The sequence below is a fragment of the Dama dama genome, chromosome 5 (genome assembly GCF_033118175.1).
Source record: "Dama dama isolate Ldn47 chromosome 5, ASM3311817v1, whole genome shotgun sequence".
NCBI classification, from domain to species: domain Eukaryota; kingdom Metazoa; phylum Chordata; class Mammalia; order Artiodactyla; family Cervidae; genus Dama; species Dama dama.
In genome coordinates this window covers 108,435,703-108,451,258 of record NC_083685.1, presented here as the reverse complement: position 1 = coordinate 108,451,258, position 15,556 = coordinate 108,435,703, and the positions used below count along the sequence as shown (strand labels likewise).

General features: G+C 36.6%; 1 protein-coding gene across 1 annotated transcript in view; it reads left to right on the top strand.

The window, feature by feature from the left end:
• Positions 1 to 15,556, top strand: part of NPEPPS (aminopeptidase puromycin sensitive) — a 109,155-nt gene that overhangs the window by 85,413 nt on the left and 8,186 nt on the right. The window contains exons 12-18 of the mRNA XM_061143861.1: positions 243 to 303; positions 1,562 to 1,671; positions 4,414 to 4,477; positions 6,918 to 7,057; positions 8,921 to 9,055; positions 10,295 to 10,514; positions 14,806 to 14,948. Coding sequence (XP_060999844.1) covers positions 243 to 303; positions 1,562 to 1,671; positions 4,414 to 4,477; positions 6,918 to 7,057; positions 8,921 to 9,055; positions 10,295 to 10,514; positions 14,806 to 14,948 — 873 coding nt within the window. The remainder of the gene's footprint in view (positions 1 to 242; positions 304 to 1,561; positions 1,672 to 4,413; positions 4,478 to 6,917; positions 7,058 to 8,920; positions 9,056 to 10,294; positions 10,515 to 14,805; positions 14,949 to 15,556) is intronic.

Here is a 15,556-nt window from a genome sequence, read left to right as displayed (position 1 = left end):
AAATGAATGATGTTGCAAATATATTTTGGGGGTTGGTGGAAGTCTGGTATAAAACTTAAAAAGCAAAAGTAGAAGGCAAAGCAAATGCATTCTTAAACAAAAGGCAATAGACATTACTGTGTTTTAGTAAATCTAATACTCAAGTAACTTTGAGTAAATTAGTTTCTGAGTACTCTGTAGTCAAAATATACTATAATTCTGAGTTCTGACTCTCCTGGCTTTTAAAAATTGTGTTTTCTCAGGACTTTAAGAAAGGAATGAACATGTATTTAACCAAGTTCCAACAAAAGAATGCTGCCACAGGTAATTTTTAATAACTTGAGATAGAAATGGAGAGAATGTTGGCACATTATCCAGGGTACGATATTTTATTTTTTTCTAAATACTTGATTTTCCGTGTGATGGGTAGGAAACAAAGTTGACTTCTTTGGAGACCCGTTACGTCACAGACCGGCCGAGCCGGGACCCGCCATCCCATCCCCGTGGGCAGCCTCCAGCCTCCAGGGCCGGCCTGCCGCAGCCCAGTGTTGCGCCACTCGCACGGCTGGAAAGTTGTGTTTACTTCACCAGAGCTTGTTCTCTTCTGGTGACTCGTGGGTTTTGTTGCCCTCAATTGACCACTGGCCATTAAAATAGCTGCAGATTAACCATTTGTAGGAGTTGAACTTGTGGAACTGCAGATTTCCATTAAAGTAAATTCTTAAAATTTTATGATAGTCTATGATATTAAAGTCAAAAGGAAGAATAAAGGTGTACTAGTTGATTGATTATGAAACTGAGTTCTATAATGAACAAAAATAGTTTAAAAAGCAAGAAGATTTGTGTAATGTCATTAGTGTTTAATAGAATCCCCAACCAGGAATTTAATAGATCGCCAATCAGGGATCGAACCCAGGCTCACAGCAGTGAAAGCGCAGAGTCCTAACCACTGGACTGCCAGGGAATTCCCCTGTTCTTTCCTTTTTGTACATATATAGTCTGTCTATTTGGAATGTTCCTTTTTCCCCTGTCTAATGAGCAACTCCTCTTCAAGATTCAGAACAAAAATTATGTCTTGTGAAACCTTTATTCTTTGGATTTTTCTTTAAGGGCTTTTTCCTCTGTTCATTCCTCTGTTATAGTTATGCTACATTGTATGGTTGTTTTGCTTATTCAGCCACCAGAGTTGTTTGAGGGTGTGGACTTTACTTCAGCCTCATCAGCATTGAGTATTTTTCTGTTAGTTGAATGGGTGTAATAGTTTTAATTTTGTGAATGATCATCTTGTAGTGTTCTTGAATATGTTTCCATTTGTTTGTTCCTGTTTCTTGTTTGAACTCACCTGTTTGTCTTTTGTTTATAACCTGTAATTTTTTAATAAATTAGAACAATTTGTAATATAGTTCACTTAATGGCAAGGCAAGGGTAACATTAATTTGGTCCACTGTTTGTTTCCTGAACCTGAAAAAAAAACACAAAATTGGTCAATGATGCAGTTTCAAGTTATATAAAATTTCTGGTTTGTTTATAAAAATAAAAATGTAGACATTTTAGATTTTCATTGTTTGTATTTATCTTCTAGAGGATCTCTGGGAAAGTTTAGAAAATGCTAGTGGTAAACCTATAGCAGCTGTGATGAATACCTGGACCAAACAAATGGGATTCCCTCTCATTTATGTAGAAGCAGAACAGGTAAACTTACACAAAGTTCTTCAATTTGTCTGATATTATGTTAACTGAAATTCAGTCAGTGTTACAGATTTGCTTTTCTGTACTTTAAGTATTCTAAGTAAGATTTAAACCAGCCCTTATACTCTTTTTCTCAGTGATTTATTATCTCTATACCCAAAAGTTTGCCCCACATCTTTAAAATTATACATGGGTACGGTAGAAAACAAAATACTGTCTGCTCTTACTGTCCTCAGGGAAAACACTGTAACATTGTTGATATAATTCTAAAATCACCAAAGGAGATTTAGTCTAAGAATGCAAAGTTGGTTTTATATTAAACAAATTAATCAAGGTATGACTCATAGTTACTACATTAACAGAACCAAATTAGAAGAACCATATGCATTACTAGATGCATAAAAAAGACTTGATAAAATTCAACACCCATTTATAATACCATTCTTCAAAATTAGTTTTTAGTGTTGGATGGCAGTGTGATTTTGATTAGAATTGCATTCATATTAGTTGAACTGTTATCTGAATTTAGATAGGTGTAGTTCAAAATGAGTTGTCCTCCAGGACTGAAAATTACACATCATCCTATCATGCACACCAGAAAGTTTGTCTTAACTTAGTTTAATTGTATGAAATTGTGAAATCTTTCTCTTAAATTTCTTTGCCATGATTTTATGAGCTGCATAGAGAATTAATTCCATTCATATTTGGGGAGGAAGATTCATAGCTCTTTTTTTGGTATGTGTTTGTCCTTGTGATTCTGCATTGTAACTAAAGCTAATATTTTACAAAGTCTTCTCATTGTGGCAGTTTAAGTTAGTAAATTTGCTTTTCTGTAATTTAAGAATCTAGATGACGTTTAAATCAGCCCTTGTACTCTCAGAATGCGCCCAAGTGCTTGCAAGTTAACCTTTTAGAGACACGTCTTAACCTTAAATATGACTGTATTTTATAATAAAGTATACACATTGGAGGACCTCTCAGATTGGCTGCAAGCATTTGAAAAAGCAATTTAGGTAACACAATTAATCCTAGTTGGTGGGAAAAGATATCTAAAACTTTAGTGAGCTACCATTGTGACCATTCTGTTTCTTTCTAGTCTTCTTTCTCCACTTTGAACTAGTCTGTTACAGGAGATGACTTGATCAAACTTGACGTTGACACTCTATACAGATTGACAGATGGTTTTCATTTTACCTGACTATACCAACAATCATTGTTGCTTTCACTTCTGGGAATTTCTATCCCTCAAAAACTGTCAATACCTCAAAACTGTTAAACTATTTAATGATTATACATAAAGCAAACTAAGGCCATAATTTTTTCAAGTAGAGTATACTTTTAAGAGCATAATAATTTATCAGAAGAGAGGATACTAATACCTCACTTCCTCCCAATGTTATTGAGACTCAAGGAACTTAAAAAACATCAAGATACTTTCAAGATCTTACTCTCTTTTTGCACTTTTTTGGTCTACAAGCATAGCCAAATTCATCCTCCTTTTTATATTACGACAAAATGCATGCCTATGACTCAGTTCTTTTACAAATAGGAGAGCTCTGCAACATAGCATTTTGATTATGATCTGTCTCTCAGCTTATTAGTTCCTAAATTTAAATATTTTTGCTTTATTTCAAAATCTATTTAAAAGTTACCTGATAACTTTTTCAAGGAAATCTGTGTGACACATAACTAATCAGTGATGTAGTATTTAAGTTCATTAGTAGTTCCTTTATGGCATTGAAGTGGCCATTGCTTCCCCACTCAGATTTAAGTTTTCAGTTCTGTCTCTTATAGTCAGTTCATCCCTTTATAAAAGTCATTGACCCAATTTTACATTTGATTTAGGTGATCTTCAATCTGTTATAGCTTGTGTTATTTAAAATGTTCTAGAGTCAGACACAACTGAGCGACTTCACTTTCAGTTTTCACTTTCATGCATTGGAGAAGGAAATGGCAACCCACTCCAGTGTTCTTGCCTGGAGAATCCCAGGGATGGGGGAGCCTGGTGGGCTGCCGTCTGTGGGATCCACAGAGTCGGACACTACTGAAGTGACTCAGCAGCAGCAGCAGAGTATAGTAACAATAACTAAACAAAAGATTGAGTATTGTTGAAGTATTTTTTTAATGTACTGGCCTTTATTGCTTCTATTTTTAGCTCATTGCAGTCTCTGCCATGACTTCTGGGTTTCATTGCAAAGCTCATCCTTTGAAACGGCATGTTGGGCTTTTATGTTTGTCATTCTTTTTTTTTAAACCCAAACTTGAAACTTTTTATTTTGTGTTGGGGTAAAGCCAATTAACAATGCTGTGGTAGTTTCAGGTGAACAGCTGAGGGGACTCAGCCATCGGTGTACATGTATCCATTCTAAATGACTTTTAATATTGAATCCACATGCTAATGTTGCCACTTTTTGGAAAAGACTAAACACATAACCCTCCTCCATAAAAGTTAACTATGTACCCCTTTTGGAACTTTGAAGTTCATATCTGGATACATCTCTGTTCTCAAGGGCAATATTACACAGTACCTGGCCTTTTATTTTTAGAGTTTGTTATTTTGAGGCCTTGATGAGAAATCATTTTCTTCCATTCTGTAGTATCATCATGTTTCTCACCATTGCATTTTGTGTATTCAGGAGCCATTTGGCTGGACTGGTTTCACCTGTGCTTTGTCACAGAAATGTCTCCTCCAAGAAAAAAAAGTGTTAATTCTACTACAACCTTTGTTTTGTTTTGCTTCTTTAGGTAGAAGATGACAGAGTACTGAGGTTGTCCCAAAAGAAGTTCTGTGCCAGTGGACCATATGTTGGTAGGCAAATGGCTATACATGGGAGCTAATCAATAAATTTGGGTACTATACCAGTAGTGTTCAAACTAATAATAAATAATTATCCATCTAAAAATAATAGAATTAAATAGAAACAAGGAAATGGTAATAGAATAAAAATGATAGGGGAGGAAAAGGAGGTTCATAGGGTATTTGTAGTATTCTATGTCTCTCTGTGTTATTGGAGGCTATAATGAATGAATAAGGATATAAACATCAAGAAGTCATGTCTCTAGCCTGAATCCCTGAAAGAAAACTTGGTATACAATTTTGTATCAAGTCTTATGCACCTGTGTACTAAGTACATTTGGTATACTTGTGTACTGAGTGTATGTATACACAGTGACTTTTTTTTTTTTCATTTACTTTTATTAGTTGGAGGCTAATTACTTTACAATATTGTAGTGATTTTTGTCATACATTGACATGAATCAGCCATGGATTTACATGTATTCCCCATCCTGATCCCCCCTCCCACCTCCCTCTCTACCCGCTCCCTCTGGGTCTTCCCAGTGCACCAGGCCCGAGCGCTTGTCTCATGCATCCAACCTGGGCTGGTGATCTGTTTCACCCTAGATAACATACATGTTTCGATGCTGTTCTCTTGAAACATCCCACCCTCGCCTTCTCCCACAGAGTCCAAAAGTCTGTTGTGTACATCTGTGTCTCTTTTTCTGTTTTGCATATAGGGTTATCATTACCATCTTTCTAAATTCCATATATATGTGTTAGTATACTGTAATGGTCTTTATCTTTCTGGCTTACTTCACTCTGTATAATGGGCTCCAGTTTCATACATCTCATTAGAACTGATTCAAATGAATTCTTTTTAATGGCTGAGTAATATTCCATGGTGTATATGTACCACAGCTTCCTTATCCATTCGTCTGCTGATGGGCATCTAGGTTGCTTCCATGTCCTGGCTATTGTAAACAGTGCTGCGATGAACATTGGGGTGCACGTGTCTCTTTCAGTACACAGTGACTTTTTTAAAAAAAATTCTTGGCCATAGTAAGGAGCTAAGCAAATAAAGCCCAATGATTATTTAGATTTATTTTGTACCAGTCATTGTGCTAATAAGCACTATAACTGACCCTTATTTTGTACTCTCAGCAACCCTACTAAGTGGGTCATATTATTTCTGTTTTACAAATGAGGGAGCTGAGGCATAACTAGGTAAGTTAAATTGTCCAGGTTCACCTATAAAATGAGTAAAAGAGTAGGAATTCAAATGAGATAGTTGCATTATATAAGTTTATACTCTTAACTACCACTCAACTGTGCTTTCTAAATATTTCTACATGACATTAGACTTTGGTACCCAGGGAATTAAAAGATAAATTGAAAAATTAAGAAGTATTTTTCTGCACCTTTCTCACTTCCTTTAAAATAGTTCTCAACAGGGAGAGAGGTATATCAGAACCACCGCCTTTTCATGTTTGACCCGCCAAATGATGCACTCTAGCAGGGTTAAGTGGCACAGCCTTCAACTCTTAGCCTTCCCAGCATTGAGAATTACTGTCTTAATAAATGTGTCTGACAGATCAGACGACAGGTTTATTATCTAAATAAATAATGTCGCAGTTGCTGTTTTCCACATATACCTGCAATCTGCATTGTATGACTGACAGGTTTTACGGGTTTTTCTAATACTCTGTGACCACTGTAGGCTGCATTAAAACCTGAATTATCCTAGTGTCAGGAGAGAATTTTCATTTGTGGTTTAGCCTGATAGCATAAAGCTATTTAAGTGATTAAGATAGTTCCATTAATGTACTGGGCAATGACTTACTTTTGTTTGGCATCTTAATGCAAAATCTATTTTGCTAATACTTGAAAGAGTGTATGTATTTGTCTTACAAAACCTTTGGCTTTTAGCTATGACTCCTCAGTGATGGAATCTAACAACTCCCAAGGTGTATCCTATCACAGTGTCTCAGCAGTATATATACCTATTAAAGACTGCACTTTAGAATTTGTTTTTAAGTGCTATGTGAGAGCTTTAACCCACTCAAAATGTCTTTTATCATTAAAATCATTATCTCTTTTGGAAAAAAAAAAAAGAAAATCATTATCTCTATTGCTAAAATCCGTAGGGTCACAAAGAGTTTGACATGACTAAGCAGACTAAGCATGATATTGCTCTGAAAAGGGAAAAACAACAAAATCATTGTATTTGTGATTCTACACAAATACAGATTCTGTTGTTCTCTTTTTTTATAGGCTGCTGTGATTTTGTTAGTAAACTCTTTATTATTATTCAGGTTACCTAGAAGAGTTCATGTATCATTAAAAAGGAGCTGTTGGCTTAACAGATTCAAGCCCATACATGGGACACCAGTCCTCTCTCTGTACCTTCCTTTCCATTTCTTCCAGTGAAAAATTATTTTCAACTTTTCTGTTTGTTATTCTCTTGCTTAAGGAGAAGAGTGTCCCCAGTGGATGGTTCCTATCACAATCTCTACTAGTGAAGATTCCAGCCATGCCAAAATGAAGATTCTGATGGACAAGCCAGAGATGAATATAGTTTTAAAAGATGTCAAACCAGACCAGTGGGTGAAGGTGAGTCCAGAAAGGCCATAGCCATTTTTATCTTAACTAAATTGATTTCTTTCATTTCCTGTGTGCATTTTATGGCTGGCTCTAAATTCTACTGATTCATTTTGGTCTAGGACTTGCAAAGAAAAAGACATTTCTAAACTTTCTTATGTGAAATTTAGTATTGTCTAGATATTTGCCTTTATGTCAGGTAAGGGAGTGGTCAATAAGCAATTACAAAGGGATAGGATTAAAGAGGAAAAAAAGAGTCACATTAACCGAAACACTTGTAGTCTTGCAACTTCAAACTGCCCTGTCATTGTAGTGACATGTTAACTTCAGTGATATGTTGTCATCGTGGGTGTACAACTATAATCAAGTGAGATCAGACATAAAAATCAGTTTGTGTCACTGAAATGGGAAGTTCCTTTTAGCTGGTGTTTTAAAGTCATTTCGCAAAAATAACAGTAAATATTATTTTTCATTATTCTGTACTCTACCTTTCATAATGAAAATATCTGCTACAAAAAGAAAAAGAAAAGAAAATATCTGCTACAAATTTTTCTCCCAATTATAGCTTCCTGATAGGAATTATGGGCTTCCCAGGTGGCTCAGTGAGTAAAGAATTCACTGCAATGCAGGAGATGCAGGAGACACAGGTTTGATCCCTGGGCCGGGAAGATCCCCTGGAGGAGGGCATGGCAATCCACTCTAGTATTCTTGCCTAGAGAATCTCATGGACAGAGGAGCCCAGCAGACTATTGTCCATTGAGTCAAAAAGAGTTGGACACAACTGAAACGACTAAACATGCACACATGCAATAGAATTATATTGTCTCAGACTTTCATGCTTGCAGAACTATTTCTCACTCTGTTTTAAATATATTTAAAAATATTCTCGGTGGACTACTATATTGCCATTTGAAATTATAACCTGGAGCGTATGAAATTTTTCTTATAAGAAAAAAGTACACTATGGTTATAATTAGGTAAATAAAGGTATTATTTCTATAGTAAACGATACAGGGAATCAAAACAATTACTGTATTAGAAATGTGAAGTGATTTTTAAATATATATACATATATATTTATAAGTATATATATACTTATATCTGATACTGTCATTTTACCATTAAAATATTTTGTATATAAATATTATAAGAAATATTTTTGAGTGTTGGTAAATAATGCTTTGGTCACTAAGTTGTGTCTGACTCTTGCTACTGTGGAATTTCCCAGGCAAGGATACTGGAGTGGGTTGCTATTTCCTCCTCCAGGGGATCTTCCTGACCCAGGGATCAAACCCTGGTCTCCTGCATCGCAGGCAATCTCCTGAATTATAAACAGACTGTACTGACTGAGCATAGAAAATAATGATAGTCAATGATTACCTCACTCCAAAAATCATATGAAGTTGCCTTTTAAGTCCATGTAATTCTTTAAAATCTAGGACCTGGCAGTTGCTATTCTGTCGAGACTCTGGGTTCAGCAGATTAATGTTTGTAAAGGTTTAGTCTTCCTTGGAGATTTTATTATCCAAGAGTTTTTATATATAGTAAATATTTTCTGTAAACTGAAAACTTATCCACTGAAATTAGAAACGTAGCCAGATTATTTCCTCCTTTTCAGCCGTGTTCTTTCCACTGTCACTCACTCTGCCTCCCACTGATGTCAGCTTTCTGTTTTGTGTTGCCTCTGTTTTTACCTTTGACAAGTGATTACTATCTTTATGTGTTATTTCATTTTATTCCCTGTCTGTTGACATAAATGAACTTCATTGTTTTTCATCCAGGTGTGCTAAAACTAAAACTCTTTTCATATCTACAAAAAACTGATTTAAAAAATAAATACAACTGTTTAATAATACCTATTGGATATCTTTTCAGTTAAACCTGGGAACAGTTGGGTTTTACCGGACCCAATACAGCTCAGCCATGCTGGAAAGTTTATTACCAGGTATTCGTGACCTTTCTCTGCCCCCAGTGGATCGACTTGGATTACAGAATGACCTCTTCTCCTTGGTGAGCCTCAGATAGTATGATGGATTTTATTGATTAAATGGTTTTGTTTTTCCTGGAATGGCTGACTGGAACATAATTAGAAGAATATAGTTCTTCCTGAGAGGTACATGCCTTTGGGACTAAAGAAAATGACTAATTATTAATTGATATGCAAGATTGAACTTATGTAATTTTCCAGAAACAAATCTCACTTTCTTAAGCCAGCTTTTAGCAGCTGCATAAACGATCATTTGTAAGGCAGAAATCCTTTTCAATAGACACAGATATGAACCTTGAAGAGATTATTGATGATTTTTTAAAAGTAATTCAGAGTGATTTATATTTGTCTAAAATAGTGGTGGTTCTTTGCTGTGAGACTCTAGAATTTTTTAAACATTCCATTACTATTCAAATTATAATAACCCATTATCATTCTAAAATGAAATTTATATTTAGCTTTGTTCAAGACAAAATTTCAAGGAGCACTTAGTAGTATTATCTTTATAACTCCAAAACACAGGTTAGATAATTTCTAGATGTCTTTGTGATAAAATTGTCAGATTCCTCCTAATGTTCCTTTAATTGGATTTGAAATTTTCGTTCCCGTCTATAGTAACTGGTTTTGGATTCCTCCTTTGTATAAACACAGATTAGCACTGATGCACAAAACCTCACATCTGCTGAGCTCATTGCTGAGGGAGACCTGTCCCAGGAGAGTGGTGTGTTTGTGCAGTTGGCTGCTGTAACAGAAGTTCTTTTTCCTAACTCTGTTAGTTAATTCTGAAAGGGGTGAATTTGTAGTACCGTCCCGTTTGTCTTCTTTTAGAAACGAGTAAAGGACAGGCTGAAGTTGACACAGTTTGCAGCTCCAGTTTTGAAAGCGCCTCTGTCAAAAACCAAAGCCCCAACTGTTTTTGTACCTTTTCTGACAGTGTAAAAATTTTCAAAAGACAAACAATACCAAGACCCTAGAAACTGAATAGAAATAGGAAGTTAACTGTTCTCTTTCTTCTTTGTTCTTTCTAAATTGGTGACATTTTAGCATTTTTAAAAAGTAGCTGTTGTATAAATAGCAAAAAGTAAGGAATGTTGTCATAATACAGTTTTTATTTTATAAAATTCTATAGTGTTCTGAACTTATATAGTCTAGTCTCTTCCCTAAGGGATGACTAATTAGCAGAAGACAATGCCAAAAATGCATGCTTGTGCTTTTTGTTTTGTTTTTGTTTGAAGACTAATTTATGTTTTTTCCTATCCCAGGCTCGAGCTGGAATCATTAGCACTGTAGAGGTTCTAAAAGTCATGGAGGCTTTTGTGAATGAGCCCAATTATACTGTATGGAGCGACCTGAGCTGTAACCTGGGGATTCTCTCAACTCTCTTGTCCCACACAGACTTCTATGAGGAAATCCAAGAGTTTGTGAAAGATGTCTTTTCACCTATAGGGGAGAGACTGGGCTGGGACCCCAAACCTGGAGAAGGTAATGAATGTACTGAATGCGGAAAGAATTGATCAGAAATTGGTCCTTTTTAACTCAGCTATTTGTTGTTGTTCAGTCACTCAGTCATGTCTGACTGTGTGAACCCCGTGGACTGCAGCTCGCCAGGCTTCCCTGTCCTTCACCATCTCCTGGAGCTTGCTCAAACTCGTGTCCATAGAGTTTGTGATGCCATCCAACCATCTCATCCTTTGTCGTCCCCTTCTCCTGCCTTCAGTCTTTCCCAGCATCAGGGTCTTTTCTGATGAGTCAGCTCATTAGAAAACTCAGCTATGGTTAACAGTAACATCATCTTTGTATCTACTAGACATTACTATGTATTCAGCTAACTAGAAATTAAGACTTAGGACTTTTAAGCCTTCTGGTGAATTTACATGGGTCACCAACATAAAAATGGTGGTATATGTATTTGTTGCTAAATATGATTTACACACAGAGCAAGTGGTGGAAATAAGTCTTTTACAGAGTTCCAAAGGCCCATTTTTGGTCCAGAAAAGCTAAAGGGAATTTTGGGTTATTCTGTTGTTACCATAAATACCAGACACCTTATGTACAACCTTAAAATGGTATTGAGAGACACAGGGGCCAGTTTTCTGAATTAAAGGAGTTATTTGCTTTCTACATGTGTTCTCTTTATTTTTGTAATCATGTATGTATTCTTTTGCTGTCATGTAAATGTTAGGAATAGTGAGTATAGGCTTTAGATATATTTTCTACCATATGCTAATAACTGAAAGTTGTAGTTCCTCCTGCCCTTCTTGTTCTGGGAGTCTTTTGCAGTAAGAATAATAGTAAAAATTGTCTAGAGCTCTATATCTTTCTTTCACTGATTTAGCAAGCACTTATGCACCCAGTAATACCAGGTACTATACTAGGAGCTGGTGGTATAACAGTGAACAAAAAGTTGCCCTGTGTGGCTTACATTCTAGGGGAAGACACAGCAAACAATTCAATAGATAATATTTTAGGTGACAGCAAGTATCATGAAGAAAAAGTTTAGGTAAGGTAGGTCAGGAGTAGGAGTAAAAAGCCACTGTTTTATAGAATAGAGAGTGGACGGGAAAATGCAGGAAAACCAGTGAGGTGATATTTAAGCATAAGCCGAGACCTGTAGAAGAGAACTGTGAGGCTATGTAATGGGGAAATGGTCCAAACAGAAAACAGCAAGTACAAGAGACCTGAGATAGAGGCATGCTTAGGTGCTCAGAGAGTAACATGGAGGCTAGTAAAGTCAGGACAGAGTGAGTGTGGGAGAGAGGAGGGTGGGAACAGAGCAGCTCCAATAGGACCTTTGGGACTTTCATATTTAGTGGTATGAAAAACTCATTTGGAAGTCTGAAGCAGAGGAACATGACTTGATTTACTCAGCCATGTGAAGAATAGGCTGTATAGTGGGGGAGGCAAAAGAGGAAGCAGGGAGACAAGTTAGAAAGCTGTTTGAGTAATGCATCTGGGTGCTGCCCGCGACTAGCATTTGCAAGTAGTAAATTCTGGATATGTTTTGAGGGTGGAACTAAAAATACTTGGTGGTGGCCTGACTGTGTGGTGGAGAAAGAGGGGAGTCATCAAATTTTGGCCTGAAGAATTGAAAGAGTGAAGTTACCGTATACAGAGACAGGGAAAACTGCTGTAGAAGCAGGTTTGGGTGCAATAGGGAATCAGGAGTTTTGTTTTGGACATGTTAAATTTGAGGTTCTTTTAGACATCCAAGTAGAGAGTACCATGCCTAGAGGTGCAGACTGAATAATACATTTAGTGCGTAGATGGTATTTACAGCCATAAGATTGGATGAGATCACCTATGGCTTGAGTGTAGGTGGAGAAAAGAGGTGTGAGGACTGGGTCCTTGGGCAGTTCAGGATTCAAAGACTGGTTTGAAGAGGGGGAATCAGCAAAGGAGACTGACTGGCCAGTGATGTAGGAGAGTTAGGAGGAAGAGGAATGTCCCAGAAGCCTTAAGCAGTAGAGGGGGAAAAGTGATCAACTGTGCCAGTACTGTACCAAGTCAGGCAGAATGATGATGAAGAACTGATGGTGACATTAACTGGGTTTTATGGCATGGTGGAATCCACCAGGACTTCCCTTCCTCAGATGGTAAAACGTGTGCCTACAATGCAGGAGACCTGGGTTTGATAAAGAAAATCAGATAAGAGAGATTGGGAGAGAGATGTGGGACCAAGGAGGCACTTTTTTATGGTGGGAAATTTTATAATATGTCTTTGTTGATGAAAATGATACTGTAAAGAAAAATTCATGATGTGAAAGAGAGAGGTAGCTGCTGGAGTTTGGCTGAATATTTGAGAGGAGTTGGCTTTAGGTTGTAAAACAGCAGATCCATAAGAACAAGACAGGAAGTAGATGGACACAGATGGAGGTAAATTGATGGGTGTTGCACTTTTCTTTCATGATGATAATATGTGAGACTTCGAGGGCTCAAAAACACCTTGAAATAGGGAGAATGTCTTTAATTTCCCAGTTTTACAGATGGAAGAATCAAATATAGCAAAACAATTAAGATATTACTGCATCAACACAGCAAATCAGCACCAGAATTATAAATTGGTTCTTTTAAGAACCTTCACTAGTCTTTAGTTGTGTTGTCTATTGATTTCTTATGGTTTCCTTAAACTTTTTAAGGAGTTATACAGCAAAACGTGTACGTTCAGTTCAGTGACTGGACAAATGCTTACCACATTTCTATCACCACAGGAAGTTGCCCTGAGGCTACTTCCCAGCCAGTTCCTGCCACCTCCCTACCTTTCCACCCTCTGCAGGCAAACACTATTCTGACTTCTTTCACCCTAGATTAATATAGTCTCTTCTAGAACTTTATATAAGTGGGATCATAATATATATTCTGTTCTTTTATCTGACTTCTCTCAGTATACTGTTCTAGAGATACATCTAGGTTGTTCATTTCTTTTTATTGCTGAGTGGTATTTCATTGTATGAATATATCACAATTTATTTGTCTGTTGTACTGTTGGAATCCATCAGTTTGTGTGCTAGTATTAACTTTTTTTTGAGATACAATCAATATACCAAAAAATGCACCCTTTCAAATATACAGTTCAGTCTTTTCTCACAGTGTTGTACAACTACCACCACCACCACTATCTTAATTCCAGAAAAATTTCTTTACCCTCAAAAGAAGCTCCATACCTGTTGGCAGTTACTCTCTATTCCCTGACAACCCAGTCCTAGGCAACCCCTAATCTGCTTAGTGCCTCACAGATCTGCCTGTTCTGACATTTCATATAAATGGACTCATACTCTATGTGGCATTTTTTATTTGGCTTCTTTCACGTACTACAATATTTTCAAGGTTCAACCGTGTTGCAGCATGTATCATTACTTCCTTTTTATAGTCAAATAATATTTCATTGTATTGCATGGTTATACTACATTTTCTTTGTTCATTCATCAGTGTATATATGCTGGGATTGTTTCTACTTTTTGACTGTTATGAATTCATTTCTCCAGAGTGGAACTGCTGGGTCATACTCTGTGTTTATTAACCTTTTGAGGAATTACTGGACTTTTTTTCAAAGTGCCCACACCATTTCACATTCCTACCAGCAGTATATGAGGGTTCTAATTTCTCTCCATCCTTGCCAACCCTCAAAAGAAACTCCATATCCGTTGGCAGTTACATTTGTTGTTGTGTAATACAACACTTATTACTGTCTTTTTTATTTTAGCCATTCTAATTGGTATGAAGTGGCATCTCATTGTGGTCTTGATTTGCATTTCCCTAATGGCTAATGGTATTGGTTCCATGTGCTTACCATCCACCTTCATATCTTTGGAATAATCCATCAGATTTTGATTTTAAAAATCTAAGATTTCAATTTAATATCCTTGGCATACTAGTTCTGTATGTGACGTTTCTCTAAATTTTGGGTCAAAACTGTATGATCTAAGTGTATTCCTTTCACACATAATTCTTATTGGTATAATTACATATATAGAGAGAATATTTAATAAATATTTAAGTAGATTCAGCTGGCATTTAGTAAATATGTAATAAATACAGTCAGCATTGTAAGAAATACAGTTGACACAGAGTCAGCATTTGCCTATCTTAGTGTTACGTCCTTCATTCTTATTACTTGATAAATTTAAATCACGTGTTCTCTCAAGTACTAAGGTAATTGATTTTGTTTGTTCAAGATCGTAGGCATGGTATAACACAATTATACAATATCCAGGTGGCATATTTGTAAAAAATAAGCTTTTTAAGTAGTTCTTTATCTCTTTTACTTCTCAATCAGGTCATCTAGATGCACTCCTGAGGGGCTTGGTCCTGGGCAAACTAGGAAAAGCAGGACATAAGGCAACATTAGAAGAAGCCCGTCGTCGGTTTAAGGACCATGTGGAAGGGAAACAGATTCTCTCTGCTGATCTGAGGAGTCCGGTAGGTTTTCATAATAAAGTACTTTGATTTCTAGGTGTCTGCATCATTCTGTGTAGTGTGGAATATATTTAATAATAACCAAAAATGACCTAAAGAGTTGGCTTGCAGTGCAGGAGACCTGGGTTTGATCCCCAGGTTAGGAAGATCCCCTGGAGAAGGGAATAGCAACCTACTCCAGTATTCTTGCCTGGGAAATCCCATTGACAGAGGAGCCTGGCGGGCTACAGTCCTTGGGGTTGAAAAGAGTCAGACACTACTCAGTGATTAAACAACAACAAAAATGACCTAAGTATTGACCTACAAATCATGCCTAATTATTTTAATACACACCATGTAGGGAGTCTGTAGGCAGCATCTCATTTGTGTAAAGCTTCTCAGTCCACACTGGGGTACTAAAGGGTGGTTGATTATCAGTGCACATTCTCCAGTGCTCTGCTGTTACCACCTGCCACCTACCTTTCTGGTTGTTCAAGTGGGCTCTTAGATTGTTGCCATAATTTGTATGCAATATCCACACAAATTTTTTTTACTTGCTTTCTGTCTTGTCTTAACATTAGAATATTTGGAATAAGTTACATATAATCAGATCCCTTCTTTTTTGTTCCTGT